This window comes from Mytilus trossulus, unplaced genomic scaffold (genome assembly GCF_036588685.1).
Source record: "Mytilus trossulus isolate FHL-02 unplaced genomic scaffold, PNRI_Mtr1.1.1.hap1 h1tg000244l__unscaffolded, whole genome shotgun sequence".
NCBI classification, from domain to species: domain Eukaryota; kingdom Metazoa; phylum Mollusca; class Bivalvia; order Mytilida; family Mytilidae; genus Mytilus; species Mytilus trossulus.
This window is the reverse complement of record NW_026963317.1, coordinates 1,908,851-1,936,593: the sequence shown is the minus strand read 5'-3', so window position 1 is coordinate 1,936,593 and position 27,743 is coordinate 1,908,851. Positions and strand designations below refer to the sequence as shown.

The 27,743-nt window shown below is 33.1% G+C and overlaps 2 protein-coding genes and 1 long non-coding RNA gene across 3 annotated transcripts; 1 reads left to right on the top strand and 2 right to left on the bottom strand.

The window, feature by feature from the left end:
- Positions 1-19: 19 nt before the first annotated feature.
- Positions 20-24,510, bottom strand: LOC134701394 (protein ARV1-like). Its single transcript, XM_063562545.1, has 6 exons — positions 24,263-24,510; positions 15,666-15,785; positions 2,370-2,532; positions 1,876-1,954; positions 987-1,129; positions 20-149 (listed from the first exon to the last, which is right to left on the bottom strand). The coding sequence occupies exons 1-6, from the start codon at positions 24,341-24,343 to the stop codon at positions 37-39; spliced, it is 699 nt and encodes a 232-aa protein (XP_063418615.1). The 5' UTR covers positions 24,344-24,510; the 3' UTR covers positions 20-36.
- LOC134701396 (uncharacterized) lies at positions 7,060-8,693 on the bottom strand. The gene is made up of 3 exons (XR_010104107.1): positions 8,574-8,693; positions 7,956-8,077; positions 7,060-7,432 (listed from the first exon to the last, which is right to left on the bottom strand). It is a non-coding gene; the product is annotated as an uncharacterized LOC134701396 (long non-coding RNA).
- LOC134701395 (ribonuclease P protein subunit p20-like) lies at positions 24,510-27,483 on the top strand. Its single transcript, XM_063562546.1, has 2 exons — positions 24,510-24,665; positions 27,049-27,483. Exons 1-2 carry the CDS (start codon positions 24,637-24,639, stop codon positions 27,464-27,466), a joined length of 447 nt encoding a protein of 148 aa, XP_063418616.1. The 5' UTR covers positions 24,510-24,636; the 3' UTR covers positions 27,467-27,483.
- The last annotated feature ends 260 nt before the right edge of the window (positions 27,484-27,743 follow it).

Below are 27,743 nucleotides of genomic sequence, written 5' to 3'. Positions count from 1 at the left end.
TACAGACTAAAACTAAACAATTGTTTAATTTTTATTTTATTTGATTGCTGAATGTACATTATAGAGTATTCTACCGGTTGTAGAAGCTACGACATGACTCGAAATTACCACAACTGCACAAAATATGGCTGGCCATGAAGGACATAAAACTGAAATAGAAAATAAATCTTAATGCATTATAAGAATTATTCATGTATATAACATTAACGTTGCAATTATATATGTGTGTTCGACCGCATTTGACTATTAGAGGAAGAGTAAAAGAAGAGAACATCTCACCAACGAAAGAAAAACTTACAATCTAGTAACCATGGTCCATAGCAACAATATCAATATATTTTTTTCATTTATACATAAAAGTGTATTAACTGACTAAGTTTGAAGGTTTTCGGAGACTATGCGTGCCACAACCTATATGTGGCATGGTTGATATTTACAGAGAATCCATGTTAAGATGGAACATATCTGGCTAAGAACAATATTAAACTGTCGACTTATCTGATCTTGACCTTTTTGTATTTATGTTCCATTTTTGACGTGTATGGAATATAGGTAGGTTACTACTCTTGTCACTTTTATAAATAACATTTTAACAAATATTAATTGTGTCAATTTCACCAAATCTATGTTTGATCTCCCTGGTGTTTTAAACAAATTTTTAACGCTTTTCAAAGAATCTTTATCCAGTATCCTTTATAACATTTTTAAAACTTAACTTCTCCAAGTTGAATTTAAAGTGTAAGACATCTCTCATTGATTTTTTTAAATGTTCAACTATGTACATTTGTCTCGCAATATTTTGACAGTTGATTTACTTTTTCGCACTACGACTGTAAGTTTTTTCATTACACTATATTTGATTTGTATTGTTGATAAATATATATTGTCTTGAAGAAAAAAAAATAATCCCCTCATCAAAACCAAATGAATGTGAGAGCCTTGCATAGAAAATGCAAAACCTTAAATAATTTTTAAAATTCACTTACCACGGAAAGCTTGAACATTTGATGCACATACAAAAATTGCTGACAACCATACGTACATTTCATTATAACCCCATAATACAGCAGGTATCACCAGAATTTTACCAAAATTTGACAATAAAATGCCCCTTACAATTTCATATAATCTACAAAAGAACATTACATTTTAGTTTTTTTGTGAAAAGGACAAACTATACATTTTTTTCAATTATTTGCTTTCTGTTTAATGTTCAAATCTCTTTTTTTTACTCATGGTTTTGATTGTAAGCTGAATTAATCCATCTCTTGTCGTTCAATTAGCGATTACGTCTACTGCGTCTCTTGTGCAAAGAAATGCGAATTGTAGTGTAAACTTTTATCGAACAGATAACAAAAAGTAAGCTGGGTTACACCACTGTCTCATGATAGATAAGGCATTCACAAACAAACCCAAAGTATTCTATATGTAGTTTAAAAAGTCCATGCCATTTAATTGTTTCTTTATATGAGTAGATTTGCAATAAAAATATGAACAAGGAAAGTTGTTTTGAAACAGACCACTCTGGTGACATTGTTAAAAGAGATCACAATAAATCTCTTATTTAAACAGTTTTAATTACATCTGTAAGTGAACTGACAAATGATAGGCCCAGTCGGCAATACTATTAATATATTGAAGCAAGTTATTTCGATTTATTATCATGTTTGACTGGAATTATATTCCTTAAATCATATTCAAAAGCTGTTTCCCATCTTTGTAAATGAATTCATCATGGATACCATCACTTTTATAAATTGAAGCTTCATCAAAATCCTTCAGGAACAGACAAATAGAGTGATTCTTATATACCCCCTCCCCCAAAAACAACACCGACATACAACCAAATATGTTTAAAGTGTTTATAGTACATACCTTAGTTTGTCTGAGGAAGGCCTAATCTTGCTAACGATGATAAATGCTGTCAATATCACTACTACACACAAAAGTAGTTCTGAAGAAGAAAATACATCCGTCCATTAAAATTACGGTCCATAAAACACGTTTCTAGAATAACTTAAAGTTTGGAAAGCCAAAAAGGTTCAAAGATTCAGAAGTGTGAAACCACAAGTACGTTAACAGAACAGTCAATATCTTCGCGATATAAGCTTCAACAAAGCTACATTCTTCGATGTTTCGTGCTACATTTACAGATAAAATATTTATTAACACAAAATGATAGTGTATAACAAACTATCGTTTTTCTCTCTTTCATCGTATTTCTTCAATTGTATTTTAAGAGTTATTTTCAATGTTTTTAATACTTAGTATAAATCAAATTCTGGTTTTTGCTTGCACCGTAACAATTATAAATGCAAATTTAAGACTAGCTACACTAGTTATAGAAAACAAAATCAAATATGTTTTACCTATCAGGGCCAAAAAATAGTTGAAGTAGAGATCCCATTCGAAAGCAGAATATAAAACGCTATCTGGCATAGGTCTGTTGATCTGGTCTCCGTTTTGTCTTTGATGAACAAGTTTGGTGTAGGCGTCGAATAGTAGCAAAATGGAAGTTAGTTTCCACTGAGCCTGGAAGAAAGTTGAAAAAAATGTTGTAGAATTACAAATGCTCCATGTATATCATGAACCATATCGAGTGTCAAAAGTTCATGTTCTGTTATACTTTACTTTATTCGACTGTAACAGTTTTGTTAATTTATAAGATGAGTTACCTTTCAGAATTGTTCTCAACCTTTACTTGAGACATAGATCTGAATTGTTCTTGACCAGGAATGATTAATAGAGTTGGCAAGTTCTACCCATCACGGTCAAAGGTGCATGAGCTGTCATAGCATTCATGTTCACCCATTCGAATCAAAATCTCATATCTGATTTAGAACATACTAAAAGTAAAACGTCTTTCCAAATTTAAAATAATTCACCAAGAAACAATTTTCTATGCAAGAACGTTCAACATTTCGTGTGTTTTCTTTAGAATAGACGCCATCAAATTAAACAGCAAGATGATTTTCGAAGAACTTAGATTGATAGATTGATTGTTGGTTGCTTTACGCCGCATTAGAATTTAGAATTTAGAAGATCAAATGATCATATATAAACACTAATATGAACAAAAATTCACATTCAAGCATGTGCAATAAAATAGTGACGATGTTTTTTTTAAATCAGTTTGATTTCATGTCATAGATTTCAAATTCCCATAAATACTGATTGAAATGAGTTGAATAGTTGACTTTTAATCAAATAATTTATTATCGATGTTTTTTTGCTGATTTATTTTGAGCAGCCTGGCGAAAATACAAAGTTTAATTCTGGTTTCTATGATGAGATTATATAAACTAAATTGAACCAAAGCTGACTGCTTATAGCGAAATTTAATTCATGCTCCCGCGTTTTTAACTGCTTTAAACAAAAACAAATCCTGTTAAGATATTTTTCACTGTTAATGCCCCTAAAAGTTCCAAAGTCGTTCAAGTTCCAGTATAGTTCATTGACAAAAATATATATTCTTTTTTTGCGACTTACTTACACAGAAATGTTTTTACGGTTTTTGGTAGCTTTTGGTAGCTTTTGAATTGTTGTCTTTTTTTCTAAATTCAGCTTGATATGTTTGATCTCTTCAAGCGCAATATCTGCAATCTATTTGATTTTGCATGGTTCTTTTAAACTTTTTCATAAATGTGCTTCATCAAATGAAGACAATATATCGATGACAATCAAATTTTCCATTAAATCAAAATTCAAACACGCATAATGCTAGCAAACAAAAACATTTTAAACGACGCTGACTATCCAAATCGTCCGTTTTCTACCTTCGATTATTTTTAATAAAGATCTGACTAGAAATGTAGGATTGAAAACACATATAATGTAGTTTTTCATAGAAAATATTACGAAACGCATCTAACCATGAATTCAACCAATGAACCATGGAATTCAGTTAATGAGCATATGATTCAAATCAATAAACAAGAAGAGCCGACTTTATCACAAATCTGTACGCTAACCAATGAAAATGAGGTCCAAGACAACGGTCATTTATAAAAATAAGACGATATGGTATGATTGCCGATGAGACAACTCTTCAACAGAGACTAAATCATATAGGGGTTAGCAACTTTATCGTCTACTAGAGGTTTCCAGATTTGCTACCGTACCAACCGTAGTACGAAGTGGGAGCCGTCATTTAACTTTTGAAAATTATTGATGCATACAGTTTTTATCAACACATGTTTTAGGAATCATATGCAGAACAGTTTTTAGAATTTTTAGCTGTAATTTGAGACTAATTTCATGTGGTTTCTTCTTGTATTCGAAGGAAACAATAGTGTGTGCACTCGATTATGCTTTCAAGCAACCGTTGCAAGTAACCGTTGGTACGAAAGGTTTATAGTTAAGAGTTATTTCCCCGTGAAACTACGTAGATACAAAGAAGCTAAATTACAAAACAAATTTAAAACTATATAAATTTTGTTTGCAATAACTTTATGTATCATTGTAAAATGTTAAAGTTTTGTATTTATTTTGGTAAGTTTTTAGAAAACATGATCAAATAAAATGAATTTGAACAAAATAAATTGACCTCAATAACAAAATAAAAATGACAAAACTAATATAAAACCAAATTGTTGTTTAATATATACGCGTGAGGTCTAAAACCCTTGTCAATGGATATCAAATCAAGATAATAAAATAAATAAAAAAAAGTCCAGGGAGACATACTTTATGTAAAGTAATATTCTGCTACAAAAAACCGAAAATGTCAAAACGTTTGATTTCTAATTATTGTACTGATTATGTACATGATGTATGTCATTATACTTTTACCTTTTTTAGTGATAATGTTGTGTTATATGTAATATATATGTTGTATATATATATATATATATATGTTGAAGAATTAAATAAAGATAATAGAAAAAAAATCAGACGTCCGGAAAGAAATCATAAAAAATACAAGGTCGTTTACATCTTCAATTTGAACAATTATGCATAAAGATATGGCTGATATCGTATTTACTTGACATCCTTCCTTTTTGGACAATTGTCTTTACCGTCGGGCTTAAAGTTTTTCTATATAAAAAAATCAATATGTTCTATAAATTTTAGAAACATGTCCTTTTTATTAAAACAACTGTTCATATATCTTTTTCGCAGTTAGCCGAGAGAGAAAACTCAGAAAAACTGGAGTTAACTATTTTAAGTAGTATCGTTTTCATGATACTAGTACATATAAACCTGAACAAATTACATAGAAACATTTACCAACCGATGAAAATGATCCTTAATTTTTAGTCCATAAATCAGTTGTAAATGGTGCAAAAGACATTATATAGCAACATAGTATTTTCCGTACAACATTATACGAAGAGTTAGAAAGACATATTCATATTGCATTAGACTAAGTGTAAATATAGCGTTAAATTATTGCGGTTATCAGTGAACAAAATACGCTGTGTTGTATGAAGTTTTTTTGGCAATGCTGTACGACAAAAGGATTAATGGATGGATATTGGTTTAACATTACCCCTCGTAGATTATATTATACTACTCACAGGCACGTGCAATACACAATTTTACTCGCGACAATATTTACAAATATTAATGTAATAACAATATCTAGTGACATAATAATAATAAGCGAACACGATGAAGTAACATCGTGATGATAAATATTTCGACTCAAAAAACGGTTTTCGTTAGTGTCATAAAATTTATATTTATTCTTTTACGTGATTAATATAATCAACAATTTTATTAAAAAGTTCAGTGACAAAATATAACATAAAAGATAGATCGATGGTTTTACAATGTGTGTAGCGTTTTATGAAAAAATGTTGCTCCAATTTCGAAAAGATAGCTTAATTAATAAAAAATTATTTTAATGAGAAATCAACACAATTTTGAACTCATTTTTGCCATAAGCCCGTGCACTAGTTTAGTGACGCATCCAGAACTTTTCATTTAGGGGTGGGGGGCGCTCCATCCATGCTTCAGTGATTTCCTATATAATCAACCAAATTTTTGCCACAAAAAGAGGGGCGGGCCCAAGGCTCCTCCCCTGGATCCGTCTATGTAGTCATTAACGATACAAGTAAGGTACAAGTAAGATATTATTAATAAGTAATTTCTAATTATTCCAATTTATATTTGAGTATAAGAAAACATTCTTTATTCTAATCCTTTTCTTAATATATACAGAAAACAAAAACATAGCCATACAGAAACGCAAATCTATCTTTAGAATATAATGGTCGAGGCAACTCTGTTCCAATAAGGACTGTTTGATTCATTCTCTTGTGCACAAAATAAATTTGATCGTATAAAATCACGTGCAATGTTTTCTACACTGTAAATAAAAGTGTTAAGAATCTGAACACTTTTTGAACACCCTTTTGTAACACTTCTGGAACGCGTAACAGTGTTCTAAATATTAACATTGGTGTTCCAGTTTTTAATAGTATGTGTGCATCTTTCGAACGCTATGTGTGTTATTCTTGAACGGATAGTGTGTACTCCTTGAACGCCGAGTGTTTGAATCTGGAACGCGTAACAGTGTTCTAAATATTAACTTTGGTGTTCCAGTTTTTAACATCATGTGTGCATCCTTCGAACGCTATGTGTGTTATTCTTGATCGGATAGTGTGTACTCCTTGAACGCCTAGTGTTTGAATCTGAAACATGACCTTGTGAGCAAAATTGTATGCCGTTACGCGTTCCAAGCCTTGTAACACTTCTGGAACGCTCGGACTGTGTTCCAGAAGTATGTGTTAATATCCAGAACACATAGTGTATACATATGCATGTATTAGTGGAACACAATTATACATGTTCCAGAAAAAAGTGTTCTATTCTCTGAAACATTATTGTGGTCTTGTAAAACACATAATTAAATTGATTAAAAACATCTTTAATTGATTAAAAGAGGCAAAATTAACAAAAAAAAGTACAATACAATGTGAAATATTGAAGCAACTTTAAAATGACAAGTTAGACAAATTAAAAATATAACATTTGTAATTTGCAAAAATTAATGTGTTCAAATATTTAACCATAAACAAATTGTTCGTCATATTTGAAATTAGTATGTAACAACAAAGTTTAGTGACTTATGAACACAGTTTAACTCATCGTTTGCAACTTCTCAAGTCAAGCACTGTCCTGAATTACAAAATACTTATGTCAATGACTCGTTTATCACCAATATTTTCGATGATCAACAGCTTTCATAGCACTCAGATAGTCAATATCAAACATAAAATACCCTGTGTATATGCTGCTACTAGTCGAGTCGGTGTTCATGTAACACTGCTACCTTAGGTACTTTTGAACATGATTTGAGTCGTCTACAACTGATTTTGAGCTGCCATTTTTTAGAACATTCGTCTTTTGAGCTTCCATTTTTTAGAACATTCGTCTCCTTGGGTTATAACTACTCTTTAACCTTGTTATCCATCAACTGTGAGTTCTAAAATATGAAATATAAAGTGTATGAGTAAACAAGTTATGGATCATGTCGATATTCCTTAAGAATTAGAATTAAACTCTTATTTCGTTTTTTTAATTCCATTATACTTGTCAGCATTATTAGATAAGATACATTTGTTAAAGAGTGGTATACATGCATTTTCAAGTATATGGGCTCTCGTGTTCTATAGCTTTTAAAAGAAGAAGGTAGGAAGTGTCCAGCAAATGCTCATACAGTAGGTGTTTTAGGCAAAACTTTGTCGTTAGACTTGTCACTAAACTAACTGCTCACATTTCTAGAAACTAACTACCTTTTGCCTCTTTTTTTTTTAAGATATGTAGTAATTTCACTTATGATCTGTATACGGTAATTCCAATTTAAATTGATGTTATTATATCGAATTTAGCTCAAATAGTTTTCTGATTATAGTGTACACCAGTGAATGGTGCACATTTTATTGATAAATCTGCAATAACAAAACTTGTAAGAAGTCAATGGGCACTCCTAAAATTCTTAAACTTACATATGAAAGTACTTTTATGGTGCAGGATAAGTAGTCATCTCTTGAACTGCGAAATTTTCTCTTCATTCTCGGCGAGGTATGCACGAACAATTACCCCTCAGTACTGTAGTTGTGTTTGTACCCTATAAAAGTAACATAAGAATACATAACAATACATGTATGAACGGTGGACATTTGCTAAAATGAATTACTAAGATTTAAGTATTTAAGAATGAGAAAGCTATTAATATAACATATACATAAGAAATTTAAAATTAGTGTTGCAGTATGCCTTTTTACAAACTTCTGTCTTGACATTGGAACACATGGTGTTCAGAGAAAACGATTAGCTGGAACGTTTCATGTTCGAAACTAGAACACATTTACAATAGCAACGATATCATTAAACATTTACGTATAAATTTACATTGGTTATTTTTTTTTATAGCATGATCATCTAAATATATTCCCTCAACGAACCTCCTACTTTTTAAATCGAATTATGGCATAACAGCACCGTTATGTGTTGACACAAAATGTTCTACTTCCATTTATACTTCAGTGTGTCCTGTGAAAGTAGAAATTTGTTGATTTAATATTTAAAAAAAATGTGTGATAAATATAGATAATTAAACATACCTATTAAATCAAGCTTTGCTGTAATTTTCTTCAGTGAAGCTTCTTCAATCACGATCAAAAACCAAACTTCCGGTACATTAAATACGGCACGCGCTGTTATGTACGCGGGCATGTTTCGAACACATGGCGTTCGGGGGGAAATGGTAAATTTGAACGCATCATGTTCGACGCCAGAACGCTTTTACAATAGCAACGTTTTCATGAGCATTTACACATTTACATTGTAAACAAATATACCCAAAGAACTTTTAAAAGTCCTTTAGAAAGAAGATTTATAATAAAAATCAATCATTTGCACGCTTATATAAATACGCTCTTTCATTTTTTTTTTACCAAACTATAATTTGCTTATGTTGATACAGCTAAAATACATTTATCGTCAAATTATAGTGCGAATCACCCTTATTCATCGTCTGTTTGACTCTGAAGCGATGAAATATTTTTTCACTCCCCATTACAATATTAGAACATTTCTAGTGTTCAATTTAGAACACTTGTCTTGAACATGTGCGTTCAAAGACTGAACACAATGTGTTATATTCTTTAACGCTGGCGTTCAATGTGGAACACGAATGTTAATAACTGAATATATTGTGTTTAAAAATGGAACGCGCCTAGACGCGTCAGGCGTCCGCAATATTTGCAGTGTAGAAGCAGAAATCGTAATAAAATAAACGATTAAGGTTTTTATCACTGATATGCAATTTTGTTTCTTTATTTTCATCATGATACATACAATAATCTCATGCATTAAATGAAACCTCCCAAACAACACCAACGGTTGTGTTACGTACCAACCGTACCTGATACGTAGCAAATCTGGAAACCTCTAATTATCATCTAGCGGAATGTACGTTTGTCTGACGAAAACGTTAGAGCATAAGTCATCTGTAAATTGAGCAAACAGTAGTTTGACGATTTTCGAATCAATAAAAAACATATAAAGTATTAAGGCCTGGTACCTTCTGAAATAAACAGCTTAACCCGACGATGGATTAGTTATTGACATGTTCTCATTATGTGACTTTCGCCATAGTCGATTCAAAACTAAATAGCGAAACTACTTTCATTTTTCTAACTTTCTTAATCATTTACGTTTGTTAGATGCATCAAAAACATGAAAAAACAGTATGAATTATGCTTTAAGTCATACGTTCATTTCAATACATAAATCTTTAAAGAATATTTGCACAATTATTTATGCCAAAATAACGGTCATATTTCATAGGTGCTACTGACCCAAAAAAGTTAATCGATTGACTTAAGATTATCAATAAAAGAAAAAATATATACAGATAAACAACCGGTTTTTTTTCAAAAGTGAGTTGTTAAATATTGCCATGGCTTTGTTTGGACTTGTTTGTTTGATTTTTGGCCTTCAATGTTTGTCCCTAATATTTTATTATTTTTGTATTTGCATTCAGGTATCGCAGATCAAATTTATTCGTTCAGAGTGTTTATTTACGTTTTTTGATTTAGTTTAGCCTTCCAATTGATATGTTATCGTGTGTTTTTCTATGTTGTGATGTTATACTATTGTTTCAGAAAAAAGTTTTTGGTACTATTAAAACGTTTACTCCCGCTGCAAACGTTTGCACCTGTCCTAAGTCGGGAATTTGATATAAAGTAGTTGTCGTTTGTTTATGTAATTTATATGTGTTTCTCGTTTCTCGTTTTATATATAGATAAGACGGTTGGTTTTCCCGTTTGAATGGTTTTACACTAGTGATTTTGGGGCCCTTTACAGCTTATTGTTCGGTGTAAGCCAAGGCTCAGGGTTGAAGGCCGTACATTGCCCTCTAATGGTTTACTTCTATAAATTTTTGTTTGGATGGAGAGTTGTCTCATTGGCACTCACACCACATCTTCCTATATCTATAAACATGATAAATGAAAACTATTATTTTATATATCTCTATAATTATCTAGGTTCATGACGTGAAGAGTTGAAATTTAAGTGCATAATATAAATAAATAAGTTAGGGCATGTACTTCCTTATATTGATAAGCTGTTTGACACGATTTTGATTTTCAACAAGAAGGTAATCAGAAAACAATGTTGATATTTTTACTGCTAGTGCTAGTATTTCTGGAAAATGAAATTCACGGGGAAACAGTCGATAATGAAATAGTATCACTTCGAAATGAAGTTTCACGCCTTGTGAATGAAAACAAAATAATGAAGGCACAGCTGTCCGAATTTCAAAGGATGAAATCGAAAATGTTTGAATTTGAAAGGAGTTTAAATGGACTGAACCAAACTCAAATAGATATCTTAGACGATATAGATGAATTTCGCTCAACACGTAAGAATATTTACTGTTATGTGCATTGAGGTTGACAGATAAAAAAAACCCGCTTATTTCAGAATGCCATTTCAGACTTTTAGGGACTCCCGCGGCCGTTACTAAAATGTCTTTATTGCATCTCTTTTATTCACTGTATCATTCTTAAAATGAAATTTGAAGGTTAGATTGAGTTGAATGCCGCAACACTTGATAGTACGTGTCTTTTCATTAACGAATTCCATGAGATTCTCCCAAATTTTGTGACCTACCTTTTAAATGAATAAATAAAAAAAATCACTTATATAAAAAATCTGTATATGCGTCTTATAAGTTGGGATAAATTCTTTAGAATATGAAAAAAGAATACATTCTATCAATTATCTAAAAAGAAAACGAAAAAAGAAAAAGAAAAACACTATTGTCAAAATTAATAAAAAAAAAATATATGCGCAGAGAGACAAAGGATACTAAAGCGACCCTGTTTTACATGTGAGAGGTTAAGCTAAATAAACTTCCAGATTATATCAACCATTTTCTTCATGGGGAAATGCATTTATCTTACCTCCTATACATTTCTAGGAATATGATTGGTTAAAAGCGACCTCGTGGAGACCGTGTATATTCAATATTAGGTTAGTAGGGAGGCGGGGCTTATTTCAATATTAGGTTAGTAGTGAATTTGCGACTGTTTGATTATTTCAAATATTGAAAGTTCTTTTTAATATTGTTATATCAAGGTTGTTTATTATAAATATCTATCGTTTACATTAGTTTTTTTAGTGCATATCAATTGAAGAAGGTTCTTAAAATTGAACACCTGAACACTTTAATACAGAAATAAGGAGATGTGTTATAAAAGCAAATAAGACAACTTTAGTCAAAATTCAACACATAAAGATAGTCGGTAAGATAAATTCGTTACATAGTGTGCTAGTGACCTAATATGATATATACAGGGTAAGTAAATTCCATATGGGGTTCGAGCTTCGCTCTCACCCCATATGGAATTTACTGACCCTGTATATATCATATTAGGTCACTAACACACTATGTAACTAATAATACCATGTCAGGGATGTAACACTTGTTTACATTCATTTGTTAAAATTTACTGTTTGCAATAGCATGAATCGTTCTATATAATAGTGTTCTTATCCCGGGCATAATACAATGCCGTATTTAGCAAAACCTTTTCAACTTTTGATCTTCAGTGCTGTACAACTTTGTACTTTTTTCACTTTCGATCTTGTATATCTGGGCGTTATGTATTCGGGTATAGTTTTCTGTAATCAGTTTTTACTTCAGTTTCATTATGTATATCTCTTTCATATTCATTTGTTAAAATTAACTGTTTGCAATAGTGTGAATTGTTTTATATAATATGAATGTTCTTATCCTGGGCATACAAACAATGCCGTATTTGGCAAAACCTTTTCAACTTTTGATCTTCAGTGCTGTACAATTTTGTATTTTTTTCGTCACTGGTGAGTCTCGTGTGGACTAGACGCGTTTTTGGCGTATTGAATTTTAAACCTGATGCTTTTTGTTATCTATTAATCATGCTTTTCTTTGTCTAATATGTTCTGCTTTTTATTTGTATTGTAGTCCTGTAATTTTTTTGTTTTCATTTCAATGTTATATTTAACTGTGCCATTAAAGTGCGAGGTTTGGCATGCCTTAAAACCAGGTTCAACCCACCACTTTTATTCCCCTTTAAAAGTGTCCTGTACCAAGTCAGGAAGATGGCCATTGTTATAATATTGTTCGTTTCTGTTTTCTCTTATTTTTGAGATAAGACGTGGCACGGTACTTGTCTATCCCATATTCATGTATTTGGTTTTGATGTTATATTTGTTATTCTCGTGGTCTGTTGCTTGGTCCGTTTCTATGTGCTGTTGCGTTTCGGTGTTGTGTCGTTGTTCTCCTCTTATATTTAATGCGTTTCCCTCAGTTTTGGTTTGTTGCCCCGATTTTGTTTTTTGTCCATGGATTTATGAGTTTTGAACAGCGGTATACTACTGTTGCCTTTATTTAAGCTTTTGATTTTGCCTTTGTTAATGGATTTTACGTTCGGAAGAATTGCTATTTTACTTTTTATTCATTAATCCAAAGGTTACCGTTACACATAATCCCGATTTTCTTCATTAGAGCAAACTTATTTTACAGAAAAAAGACAAAGTAGCAACAGTGAAGTGATCGCCTTCCATGCTTATCTTGCGAACTCCATTTCTTCATTAGGATATCATCATCCAAAACAGCTATGCGGGAAAAATACGCATTTCAATTATCCCTTTTACCTTCTCACGAATGTGATCTACCGAATTCAACATTATTACCGGGTTTGTACTAGCATGAGCAACACGATGGGTACCACATGTGAAGCAGGATCTGCTTACCCAATAGGACCATCTGATATCACCCACAGTTTTTTGTGGTGTTTTTGTTGCTAAGTCTTTTTTAGTTTTCTATGTTGTGTGTTCTATCCTATTGTTTATAGATATAGGAAGATGTGGTGTGAGTGCCAATGAGACAACTCTCCATCCGAATAACAATTTAAAAAGTAAATCATTATAGGTTAAATAGATAGATATATGAAGATGTGGTGTGAGTGCCAATGAGACAACTCTCCATCCAAATAACAATTTAAAAAGTAAACCATTATAGGTTAAAGTTCGGTCTTCAACACAGAGCCTTGGCTCACACCGAACAACAAGCTATAAAGGGCCTAAAATTACTAGTGTAAAACCATTCAAACGGGAAAACCAACGGTCTAATCTATTTGTCTGTTTGCCTTTTTTTTTTATCCTAGGCGTTGTCAGTTTGTTTTCGACTTATGAGATTGAATTGGCCTCTGAAATTCTTGCCTCTCTTTTAAGCTGAACTACTTAAAAAGTAATAAAAAAGTAAACATGAATCAAATGGGAAATGTGTCCATGGGACACAAACGATGCTAACATATAAAATTATAAAAGGACATAACTACTCTGAAAATTCAGCAAGAGGTAAAACTCTAGAACGATAACAGAAACACGAACTGGATCTGTGTATTTGTTAATATGCATTTTGTATATGCTTCATAAAAGGCAAATTAAGTTGAAAAAAAAAACGGAAAAGAAAGCTCAGCAATTATTTTCATTTGTAAAGGGGGGTTAAGGTGGTGACACCTAAATTCGAACTTGATCTGTTTTTGTTGTGATTAGCTCTGTGTATTAATTTCATAACATGAGGGTCTGGATGGGAGTCTGTTATTCTGTAAACATTCAATTTCACCCCTTTTTTTTAATCTTTAAAAAATTTACCCCTTTTTTTCTCTAATCTTCCAAAAATAAACCCCTTTTTCTTTAATCTTAATTTTTTGGCCCGTCATTCTCTAATCTTCATTTTTTGGCCCGTTATTCTCTAATCTTCATTTTTTGGCCCGTTATTCTCTAATCTTCATTTTTTAAGGGCATTATTCTTTAATCATTTAACCCCATCCAACCCCTCATAACATTGGGTTAAGGCAAACTAAAGTTAGAGAACTTTGCGACGTACGGACGGACGTTCATACGGACAAGTTTAAAACTTAATGCAAAATAAGGCGGGGTCATAAAAAGCAAATATTAATAAACACTGAACCATGACTGAAAATTCTTGGTGAAATTCAGACATATACAGCATTGACTATATATAAAATATCATTGAACTATATTAAGTATTTCCCTCTGAACTGACTAAATCACTGTCAAAATTAAATAAAATCATCTTATTCGGAAAAGAGATCATAGTCACCACCTCTATTAGTCCATAAAATACACACTCAAGCAGCATGTTATATGATTGGAAGACACTGTCCGCTATATTCTCTTACAGACCACATGCTGATCTATGAATTTCTGATTTATTGGATTAGTATCCCATAGATAAACATCCACAATCACCTTTTATTCACCTACATTAACTTATCTTCTAGTCCATGGCGAACTTGTATTGAAATCAAAGATACCACCCACACCTCACGATCCGACACATACTTCCTTGTTTCTTCTCGTTTATCGAAACCAATCATTTCATCACGTACGGTCAGAAAGAAGGTCAAGTTGGATTCCTCGCGATGGAATAGAGCAATGTTTATACACACTGCCTCATTTCTCAACAGTGAAGAAAGTCCACATAAAGAACTATTACAAAAAGTCATGTAAATAAACTCATCATACCAGAATTAACATTCTGACGCGCGTTTCGTCTCATCAGTGACGGTCGAATCAAAAATATTTTAAGGGCCAAATAAAGTACGAAGTTGAAGAGCATTGAAGACCAAAAATTCCTAACCATTTTTGATAAATACAGCTAAGGTAATTTATTCCTGAGGTAAAAAAAAGCCTTAGTAATTAGAGTCTGTCTCGAACTTATTATAAAGGGGAAGGGGAACCGGGAATGTAACAGAAACCACAATCTTTTTGTCTCGCTACAGAACCCATACGTACCCTCGAAAGAGATGGTGCAAGGGTTCTTTTACATGCAACAATCACGGCACTTTTTTTATACCAGTCATTAAAACGGAAAGTTGCTTAAAAATACATATATAAGTAATCAATAATTGTGGTTGTTAAATTTGATAGATGCTTTATGTGCGTTTGTGTTAAATACTGGTTTGTTTTTGTACTCATTGAGATATCTACACAGTTATGACTGCAGTACCCCTATTTTGACAAGTTTACATATAATGTGTTTTATTCACGCATTGTAAAAAATTGAACCGCTTTTCTGAATTTACCTTCATCCGGAACGCTCAAAGTTCAACATTTGAAATAAAAAAACTTACCTGGGTGGAGTTATTGCTGAGAACATGCTGAAATGCTTCTCTCTTCAACAGTAAAGCATCAAGACAGATAATGACTGGGTCAAACTCTATATATTTGTCTACAAGTTCTTTACAATGGATCTAAAAATTCATATATAAAATAATTCCATTATTACGTCCAATAAATAGTTAATTTTGGCACGGAGATGAGTGGATTACTTTATTTGATCTTCCCCCGTGGAAAGATTTGATTCATTGTCACAATTTGGCTATCATTTTATGTCCTTTTTCATTGTTTTTGGTATGATAAGATCGCTGACTTTTGAATGAGGTTTTTTTTTTGGTCTAGAGTATCACTGAAGAGACGTTAATAGTCGAAATACGCATCTGGTGCAATGGAATAAGTACCTTTAATGTTATTTATACGATGACACATGACTAATGAAGGAGGTTAAAAATTATAAATGAATACTTATTGCAACATATATATAAGTGTGCATTTGCAAAGAATGTCTTGATTATTCTTAATGCTCCTTGCGTTTCTACGAATGTATGCACTTGGCTTTAAAATATCAGGATATGAGCTTTCCTTGTGAAGGTGAATATAGTAAAGTACTTATGGCGCTTGAAACCAAGAGTGTCATTTTCACTTTTAAAACAGACTTTATATATAAAACAAATATTGTCAATTTATTTGTTCTTACCATTTGAAATTAAAGACAATAATATACAAATTTACCTACAATAACACAATTACGGGATGTATAAGTGCAGACCAAAGTCATATATGTATCAAAGGAAACATAAAAAGGCATATAGACAAAGCACATTAGCAAAGTAAAAGACAAGAATACAAAAATGGTTTACAATATGTCCAGTCAATCTAGCATTAATTTGACCCTAACCTTGAAGTAATTGCAACAGAAGATTTTTAAGTTTTAATCTTAAGAATTATACCCCAAAAATAAACACAATAAAGTCCAGCAAAATCTAACGTGATGAGATTTGCATTGCTCTGCCAAAAAGGCAGAAAAAAATCATAAAAAAATGATACAAAATTATTACTCAACCGCTTCTATTCAACAGAATGTAATGATTCTTGATATTTTCGCCGTCTTTAGAGTATAACAAACAACTCTAAAGGTGATTTCATATCTTTTAGCAAGGTACAACCCACATTTCATAACTCATTAGTTGAGTAAACATTTATAAGATTTTTTCAACATGTCAAGGTGAAGGATCTCAAACTAAATAAAATTATTAAGCATATTTTCTTCTTTTTGTGGTTAAAAGTATCCTGAAACAATGAAGATGCTAAACAAATATAATTTTAAGACATAAACAATACTAAATATTCACATTATTTTTTCAAAATGGTCACAAAGCCTTAAATTTGCAATTTCTTTAACATGTTTAACGAAAAATGTGCAAAAAAATAATAAATACCCAACATACTTCGGCTTTTATCGGTATTTGTACATTCAATGAGCATGAGATAATGTAATGTAGTCCAATTCGAACTTATAAGCCAATCAAAGTATCATACTTTACATGAGTGTCAAGAAAGTCACCAAAAAACTGTCAAAAAACGACTCATTTTTGAAAGAGGGACGAAAGATACCAAAGGGACAGTCAAACTCATGAGTCTAAAAAAAAATCCATGGCTAAAAATGAAAAAGACAAAAGGACAAACAATATAACACATGACACAACATAGAAAACTAAAGAATAAACAACACGAACCTCACCAAAAACTAGGTGTGATCTCAGGTGCTCCGGGAGGGTAAGCAGATCCTGCTCCACATGTGGTACCCGTCGTGTTGTTTATGTGATAACAAATTCGGTAAAAAGTCTAATTTAGTAGGTCACATTCATAAAGGGAAGTGGATTGTGGTTACGACGTAAGGAACATATCCGATATCATTTTTAAACATTTATTCTATAACGGTCAACCAACTCGTGATGGCGTCCGTAAAATTTACGAAGGGATCATTTCACCTTCACCATTTAGAACTCTTGGTTTAATAGCTTCCTTGTGAGCAGCAACCCTCTATCAAGACAAGAGTTCACACACTGAAATGTCTAGCCTTCTTTATTATACATTGATATTATGTTGATAGTCCTAAATATAAAGCCTCATTAAAACTGTCACATAAACTTAACATGAACCAAGATAACTAAACATATACCAATGAACCATGAAAATGAGGTCAAGGTCAGATGAACCATGGCAGGCAGACATGAACAGCTAACAATTTTTCCATACAACAAATACAGTTGACATATTGCTTATAGTTTAAGAAAAACAAACCAAAACACAAAAAGTCAACACTGAGCAATGAACCTTGAAAATGAGGTCAAGGTCAAATAAAACCTGCGCTACTGACATATAAGATCATAAAATATTTCCATACACCAAATATAGTTGATTTATGGCATATAGTATTAGAGAAAAACACCAAATCTGAAAAACTTTACTTTGACCACTGAACCATGAAAATGAGGTCAAGGTCAGATCACATCTGCCCGCTAGACATGCACTACTTCCAATCATTCCCTATATAACAATTATAGCAGACCTATTGCATAAAGTATAAAAAAAAAACGACCAAAACACAAAAATCTAACTATAACCACTGAACCATGAAAATGAGGTCAAGGTCAGATGACACCTGCCAGTTGGACATGTACACCTTACAGTCCTTCCATACAACGAATATGCTAGACCTACTGCTTATAGTATCTCAGATATGGACTTGACCACCAAAACTTAACCTTGTTAACTGATCCATGAAATGAGGTTAAGGTCAAGTGAAAGCTGTCTGACGGGCATGAGGACCTTGCAAGGTACGCACCTACCAAATATAGTTATCCTATTACTTATAATAAGAGATAATTTAACATTACAAAAAATTTGAACTTTTTTTTCAATCAATCACTGAACCATGAAAATGAGGCCAAGGACATTGGACATGTGACTGACGGAAACTTCATAACATGAGGCCTCTATATACAAAGTATGAAGCTTCCAGGTCTTCTACCTTCTAAAATATAAAGCTTTAAAAAAGTGAGCTAACGCCGCCGCCGCCGTCGCCGGATCACTATCCCTATGTCGAGCTTTCTGCAACAAAAGTTGCAGGCTCGACAAAAATCATGATAGGAAATGTAAGCACGGGAATATCGTATCAATTGGGAGATATATATAATTCATCTCTTGTCAATATTAAGATTTAAGTCAAGATATGAATCCGACTTGACTGTATCTGTAGCATCCTTTATCTCTAGTTCAATGGGATAGATGCGTTCCACATAGTCACCAAATTTTGAATTGTTTAGTGAAAGAACATCATCTATATAGCGGAAAGTAGAGTTACAGGATACTGCTATTTTCTTATCTTTCTTTCTAAGAAGTTTCTGCATGAAGTCAGCCTAATATTAATGAAGAAATAAGTCGGCTAGTAGAGGAGCACAGTTTGTTCCCATTGGAATGCCGACAGTCTGTTGAAAAACACATCCTCCGAACGTAACAAATATGTTGTCATTCAAGAAATCAAGCATCTTGATAATATCAGTTTCAGAGAATTTAATGTTTGAATCAGAGTGGTCCTTTACAAGGTAGGATTTATTCCTCCCTAAGACAAGATACTTTGGCCATTCTTTTTTATGAAGCAAAGCAATACCAACTCTTTTAATTTGTCTTTAAGTTTGGAATGTGGAATACTTGTGTAAAGAGTAGAAAAGTCAAATGTGTTAATACTGTTACATGATGAAAGAGAGTTAGATTGTATGTACTCTAAAAGATCTTTGGAATTTTTAAGTATCGACATCAAATTCACGCCATCTCTAGAATAGGCAGTTTCACAATAACTTTGAATCCCGTCTTTGATTGCTGATAAAATAGATGTTAATAATTTAGAAAGAGGTTTCGTGGAGCACTTTGAAGACCCAGCAATATACCGTTGTTTGTAAGGACCCTTACGTAGTTTAGGTATCCAATACAGTGATGGAAGATCCAGTTATTCATCTTTGGTTGAAATTCCAAAGGAACAAAAAACAGACCTTTGATTATCCAGGATTTCCTCTTTGGTAAGTGTCGTGAGGGTATATGTTGAGTTTCCAAGTGAATTGTCAATAGCTAATTCGTTCATCAAGCAGTTTATGTAATTACTTTTTCACACAAAAACGATGGTATTTGGGGCTTTATCTACGGGGACAACAACATGTTTGGCATGGAGGTCGGATATGTGTTTTGCAACATTATGGGATTGACGTAGCATGGGCATTGATGGATCCATTCAGTTTCTTAATTCTGATTTGTATCAACGACCTCACTGCCTTAATCCATTCGGAAAGAGTGTCTACGTCTTCCTTCTCACGCTTAGTCCATTGCCTGGCATAATCCTCGACTGAATCCATCCGTGAACATTTTAAAGTTGTGTTTCCAATTGATGGACTTAGGCTCACGATATTTCGGACCTTTCGATAACACATTTCGTAGAGAAAAGTTATTAACAATGTTTAGTTCACCGGTAATAGCGTGACCAGCAGGATTATATTTGAATTGTGAATTAGCACAAGTGCAATCAGGAGGTTTAGACTTGAAGTCGCCAATATCGAGATCCTGCTTTCCAATGTTTAATTTCCATAGTGTGCTGTCGTCTTACATATGAAGATAAATAGTTCCACATCTTATTAGTATCAGGGATGTATGCGTGTTATATACAACAACTCTGGTACTAATTTGCTTGATCTTGTAAGCTTGGGAACACCGGGTCCTACTGGTGGCGTTTCTAGTAGGTGTTGGAAAGGGACGTTACAAAATTGTAGGTGATTTGAAAGAATAAGATGATTCTATCTCTCACTATTTGCTGTTTAAAGATTCCAAATGTAATTGATGAAGCAAATAAGTGACCATCCAGGGTTTCGCGATTTGTAGTGTCTGAAGTAAAATACTGCTGCTTGGCATTGTACATTTTTGTGTTATTGAATTCGATTGTAATGATATGGTACCCAGACTACTGAGGACTCTGCTACAACTTACAGGACAATACTGGTTACTGTGGTAATTGCCAAGTATTTACTCGCTGTGGAATGTTCCTGGTGATGCGTCCCGAGAACCCAAATGGTCTTGGAGCCTTTGCTGTTGTTACATCAATTTGATTGTATCATGATATATCTCGGCTGATGGTCCACGGTATTTGCTTACAATTCCTGTCTCTATGGTGTGGTCATAAGGATGGTATATTTTATGGCTCTCCAATTGTGAACTTTTCATTTTTAAGTAGCAACATTCCAGCAGCACCTGTATACGGTGTAAATATACCTCCCAATTGATACGATATTCCCGTATTTGCATTTCCTATCATGATTTTCTTGATCGAAGGCTGTTGCTTACAAGGAATCTATTAAATCAAGAGTTCCAAATGGTGAAGTTGAAATCAAATATTCGTAAATTTTACGTACGCCATCACGAGTTGGTTGACCGTTATGGAATAACCGTTTTACAAATGATATCGTATATGTTCCTTACGTCAACTACAATCCCCTTCCCTTTCATAAATGTGACCTATCGAATTAGACTATTTACCGGATTTGTTATCTCATAAGCAACACGACGTGTGCCACATTTTGAGCAGGATCTGCTTACCCTTCCGGAGCACCTGAGATCACCTCTAATTTTTGGTGGATTCGTGTTGTTTATTCTTTAGTTTTTTATGTTGTGTCATATGTACTATTGCTTGTCTGTTTGTTCTTTTCATTTTTAGCCATGGCGTTGTCAGTTTAACTGCCCCTCGGGTATTTTTTTGCCCCTCTTTTATAGCTATGTGGTCACTAGATAGAAATCATTTGCCCGATTTCCCCAACTTTTGCCTTGCATTTGGTTGGCTGTTCGAGTTCTTTGTTGTTTCTATGTTCTTGGGAATCAAACATTCATCATCATCAAACTGCTTGAAAGAAGATGCCAAAGTTCAGTTAGTTCATTATTGAAAAGGTCGGACATATTAGGGTCATTAATGCGTCAGAAATAATAGATCATATGACGGTGACATGTTCCCTCTCCTTGGACATGTCCCCCTTCTTCAGCGTAGGAAGTTACCATATCATTTCAGTGCTGAACCGCTGATTCTACAGTATTGGAACAAATGTGGAACAATCTTTGATCAGGTAACTTGGCGGAGGCATTTCTAAAATCAAGTATTACGGTATCCGTCTTTTATATATTTTTTTAACTTTTTTTTATTCTATCGTCACTGATGAGTCTTTGTAGACGAGACGCGCGTCTGTACTTCATTATAATCCTGGTACCTTTGATAACTATGTTCACCACTTGGTCGATGCCACTGCTGGTGGACGTTTCTTCCCCGAGGGTTTCACCAGCCCAGTAGTAAACACTTCGGTATTGACATGAATATCAAAAAGTTTGTCATTTTTATAAATTTCCTGCTGACAAAACTTTTAATTTTTAAAAAACTAAGGATTTTCTTATCCAAGGCATAGATTACATGTACCTTAGTCGTATTTGGCACAAACTTTTTGAATTTTGGATCCTCAATGCTCTTCAACTTTTTACTTGTTTGGCTTTATAAATATTTTGATTATGAGCGTCACTGATGCGTCTTATGTAGACGAAACGCTAGTCTGGCGTACTAAATTATAATCCTGGTAACTTTGATAACTATGTACATGTATATACAAAGTTAGGTCCTGGTATCTCTGATGAGTTTATTTGCAAAATCTTGGATGGCTGCAATAAGCTATGTTTCACTAGAATGTCTACTCAAGAATCTATTCTGAGCATCAATAAGGGATTGTTTTGTTTTTACAGTGCTGTCAATGATGAGGATTTTGTAGACAAAACGATCCTCTGGCGCAAATACAAATTGCAATTCTGGTATCTATGATGTGTTAATTTATTGTAACTAGAATGTGGAATATGCCCACCAGGCACCAACAATATTGGAAAATGGAAGTCAATGAAACCGCCATGTAGATGGCAGCTTTGCTCTGTTTCCTTTTTAAGACATGTTCAATGTATCTTACTAAGTCGAGTCATTATGCTTTGTGTGGTTTATAAAGACCCTTTAGAAGCGTGTACAATAATGTATAGTTACATTTATAGGAGAAATATTTGGAAATGTGCTTGGTCCTTTGTCCTTCTCTTGTGAAAACAGACTTTAGGGATGTTTGTGTTTGTGATTTGGTCGCTATGTACATGTATATATATAAGGCCTTCTTGGACTTCTGCACTGCCCAATTGTGCTACTTGATAAAGGTCTTAGTGTTACAGTTTGGGTTTGAACTTGTGAGGTCATGAGCATAGTTTAAAAAGTGGTGTAAGCTTGACGAATACTTATCTGGAAATTTAACATTTAATGATTGTAGCGTTGATAGATATAGAAAGATGTGGTGTGAGTGCCAATGAGACAACTCTCCATTCAAATAACAATTTAAAAATTAAACCATTATAGGTTAAAGTACGGCATTCAACACGGAGCCTTGGCTCACACCGAACAACAAGCTATAAAGGGCCCCAAAATTACTAGTGTAAAACCATTCAAACGGGAAAACCAACGGTTTAATCTATATAATTGATACACGTTTTGACAACTTTCTTTTGCTTTTTTGATGTTTTCTCTGTCTCTGACTTATTGTATTAGTTTGGGTCGTTGTTAGAGATGGCAGGAAATATATAGTAATTCAATTATCCGTCAATCTAAAATGCACACTCTATACTTGATTATTATTGTACCAGGAATCAGTACCAGAAGATTGAAGGACTGTACAACCAACATACATGTAGTCCCAGTCTTTAAGAAAGGTGGAAAACACACAGCAGCAAATTACAGTCCAGTGTCCTTGACATCCATCACATGTAGATGCTTGAGTTAAGTTGAGCACATTAGTCCTCAGTTCTATCATGGGCCACTTTGACCTAAACACCATACTTTGCGACGGACAACATGGGTTTAGAACCAAACTATTATGCCAGTCACAGCTGGTAATAACTATACACGAAAGCTAAGAATATGGAGGACGCCGATCAGACAAACATCATCCTGCAAGACTTCGCCAAGGCCTTTGATTAGGTACCACATGCCAGACCACTTCATGAAATGGATTACTACACATGCTACAGGGCAAGAGGTTCCCAGCTTCAATGGAAAAAACAGTTTCTGTCCAGCATAGCTCACTGTGTGTTTCTCGAAAATCACAAGTCCGACCCTCTTGACGTGGTATCTGGAGTACCCTGAGGGTATTAAGATGTGCCCCTTACTCTTTCTAGCCTATATCAACGACCTCCCAGACATCAAGCGCTCAACTGTTTGCTGATGACTATCTACTCTTCCGCCGCATTTGGAAATCAGAAAATACAAACTTGCTGCAAACAGACCTTACCTCGCTAGAACAAAAATGAGCCGCTCATGTCTGTTTGAGATGCACCCGAGTCAATTACACTTTAGATCACTTTAGTACAGAGTTTGACTCGTAACCGGGAAGAAGAATTAATAAGACATGTGAATTGTGTTGCAACAAATCGGAGTGTATTATGTGATGCATTCAGTGTTTTGGTATGCTACATGTTATATATTGTCTTCTAAATATGAATTTTTACTTACGCAGTGTTCCAGTTGTATTATATCTTTAGAGTAATGTCTATAAAGACTATTACACTTTGTTCCGCAGTTGATGCATTTCATTGTTTATAGCGGATGTTTACATTAGTAGAATAATAAACGAAAGATGTATGGACAGTCCAAATTATCCGTATTTTTATTGTTCACTTATCACAATCAAGGAAAAACACATATGACATTAATTGAAAATCAATATTTTTAATACGAAATGTGCATTTATCTCAAAATACAGTGAAAACTTTATACAGATTCCTTGTTCATGCAATCCGTATCTAACCCGTTTTTTCCAACAGATCTTTTCCGATTTAATTAGTTTTATAATTGTTTCGGTATTTCCGGTACTGATAAAAACAAAAATGATTTCTGAAGAAGAAGTAAAGCCAAAGTAAGTAATACTGTTACGCTATTAACAAAATAAGCGATTACTCATAAGTGAATTACAGATTAGTTTAACAAATCTCTGTATGTTTAAGGTGATCATGTGGCCAGAATGTTTTTTTTTGTGTTTCGTCGACAATGTAAAACATGTAAAAATGTGTACTCTGTTTTTCTCTCTTGATAAAAGTAAACTGTCCAAATGATTACAATCCTTTTTTTTCTTTAAAATATTAGGAAACATAGTCACTGTTATTTTTTTCTTTCTTTGGTACTAAATGGGAACTTAGACTGTACATTAAATATTTGAGTTATCTCCAATTATTATTTTATATTTATTGATCAATAACAACAACAAAAATTACAATAAGGTTCATCATAACAAATGGACAAATATGGCAGGCTGTATTTAGTATTTACACCTCAAATACTACGCTGTTTACACTTACCTGTGCAGTTTGGAAAGTTTTAAGACCGGGTATCCACTGGCACTGGATATACATGTATGTACATGTACATGTAACACTTAGAAACGTGTCCTTTCCCCAATACGTGTCCAATTTCCCCTAAATGTGTCCACATTGACATCACTGAACTGCATAAAATGTCTAGTTAAAAAAACATCGCCAAAGTGTATGAATTGTATAAACGTGCAAACGCGGCCATTTCTCAACAAACATAGATAACATAAAAAATATAGATAAGGTACTTTTTATAAACCTGCCAAAAAAACTGCGTACAAGTTGGGGCGTCATTTTTTATGTCGTATGTAAATTGTAAACAAACATGTTTAGTTTAGCTGTACATTTAATGGGTCAAAGTGTCCCTTTCTTGCACATTAAAATTTGTATGTTCTCTCTAAATATTGTGAAACACCGGCATCTGGACAATCAACAACAGTCTAAAGTAAATTTTTACAGTACAAATATAAAAAAATTGTCAATAAAAACTTGTAACCTACATGTATGTTCTCTCTAAATATGCATGAAATACTTGCAACTGGACAATACACAATCGTCAGTTTAAAGTTAATTAAAACAGTACAGAACAGTAAATCATTAAAACATGTATGTTCTCTTAATATGCATGAAATACTTGCAACTGGAAATACACCATCAACAGTCTTAAGTTAATTTATACAGCAAATGTAAAACTATTTCGCTCTAAATATGCATAGAGTACTTGCAACTAGACAATACGCTATCAACAGTATAGAAAGTAAATTTATACAGTGCAAATTAAATTTGCAATTACGGTAACCACTAATAATATATTTTATCCTGCAGATAAATATAAAAAGCAGCATTGGAGTTTATAAGTACAAAATAATTTACAAAGTCACCATTTAATTGAACTCTATAATTATGTGCAATTGGCTCTCAATGATTATGATATACTTGCAACTGAACAATAATCAATTTCAGTCAAAAATTATTTAAACATTTACAGATTAAATTTGGAATTACGATATTCATCAAAAACCTACATTTGATTAACTAAAGCTAGTAATTGAAAAGTTTGTCACCTGTGTCCCCATCATATAATTGCCATAAACGTTATCAGTGATTTTATTTAAAAGATACATGTAGTAACACTTAAAGACGTGAGACGTTCTGGCGTTAAATACTGGACAAGTTTTGGCGAATAACATTTATTGGACACGTTTGGGGGTTATGAATTCGGACACGTCTGGGGAATATTGTACATTTTGGACACGTTTAGGGAGAAAAGACATGTTTGAGGGAATCGGACACGTTTTGCGGGAAGGACACGTTTGGGAGTGTTACATATATACTGAGAGAGACTACTATAACTGTGTTATAGTAGTCTCAGTCTCAGATATATATATTAACAGGTAATTTTTTTAATTTATTTTGCATATCAGAACGATAAAATCGTTTTAAGATTTTGATGGCCTCTGGGCATTTTTTTTTCCTTCCTGCAGACAATGTAAAAATAAACAAGCACCTGAGTTGCATTTGATACCGTCCACTCAATTCCTACCTTTAACTCACCTATAAATGTGCAGATATCTATTGTCCATGCCTATTAAGGACAATCAATACAAAACAAACCAGTTGTTACCTGAGAGGAAGCATTTCAAAGTTGTTTCCCAACTTAGTTAATTGTACACCTTCTGTCATTCATTTGTCATTGTCTGTATGAACGGAAAAAAAATGCACATCATAATCCAAACAAGATTTTGTCACCTCGCTGGACATTCCATAACATTCAGCTGGCCTCACTCTGAATGAGGTACTTCTTCCAATTGCATCAGAATATAGTGTGATATGTGCAGTAGTGATTTCACATCAAATACCTGTCCTCCTTCATATTAAAATAATATGTTGATGCATATTCTTTTAAAGTTTCTTACATTTTTATTATTTTAGGAGTAAATTTGCAGAAATAAAAGATTTAATAGATAAAGAGGAATTTTCTCTTCGTAAAAGATTGCCAAGAAAACTACCAAAGAGAAAAAATGATGTGTATGTGTCAAGAAGAACTAATTTCAAACAACAGCTGGAGAGATGTCATAAACTAATGAATTCTGGAAATGAGGTGTATATTCATGGCTTAGGTGCAGCTATAAACAGGGCAGTAAATCTTGCATTAGAAGTGAAAAATTCTTCCATAGGAAATGTGGAAACAGAAACACAGACCTCCACCGTGGAACTTGTGGATGACTTAGAACCGGAAACAGATGATCATGAACCAGAAATTTTTATAAGAAATAATTCAGCAGTTCATATAAAAGTGTTCAAAGTTACAGGGACTTCTGTAGAACCTGAACAAATACAGTTAAAATAATAAATTAATAAATCATCTTTTTAATTCATTTTATTGGCAGTTCATAGATCTCAATACAAGTAAATAGCTAGAATAATAAATAAGAGCTCCACAAACCCAATATTTAATATATTTTCAATTTCATCATTAAAAATTCCAATTCATGAAAAGGAGAACCAATTTTTTGGTCAAAACTATATGCTATTAACCCTTCTGAACATCTTCTAGTTCATGTAGCTGTCAAATGCATTATTTACAATAATTGATAAATTGTTGTTGTATGACTTATCTGTTTTTG

Bases quoted from the DNA above. Each gene is read 5' to 3' on its own strand.
- LOC134701394 (XM_063562545.1), bottom strand. From the start codon at position 24,343: ATGAAATGCATCAACTGCGGAACAAAGTGTAATAGTCTTTATAGACAT. The intron at 2,533-15,665 runs GTAAGTTTTTTT...ACTTTCTTCCAG, and splicing joins TCAGCAATAACTCCACCCAG to GCTCAGTGGAAACTAACTTC. The intron at 1,130-1,875 runs GTATGTACTATA...GTTCTTTTGTAG, and splicing joins CCTTCCTCAGACAAACTAAG to ATTATATGAAATTGTAAGGG.
- LOC134701395 (XM_063562546.1), top strand. From the start codon at position 24,637: ATGATTTCTGAAGAAGAAGTAAAGCCAAA. The intron at 24,666-27,048 runs GTAAGTAATACT...TTATTATTTTAG, and splicing joins GAAGAAGAAGTAAAGCCAAA to GAGTAAATTTGCAGAAATAA.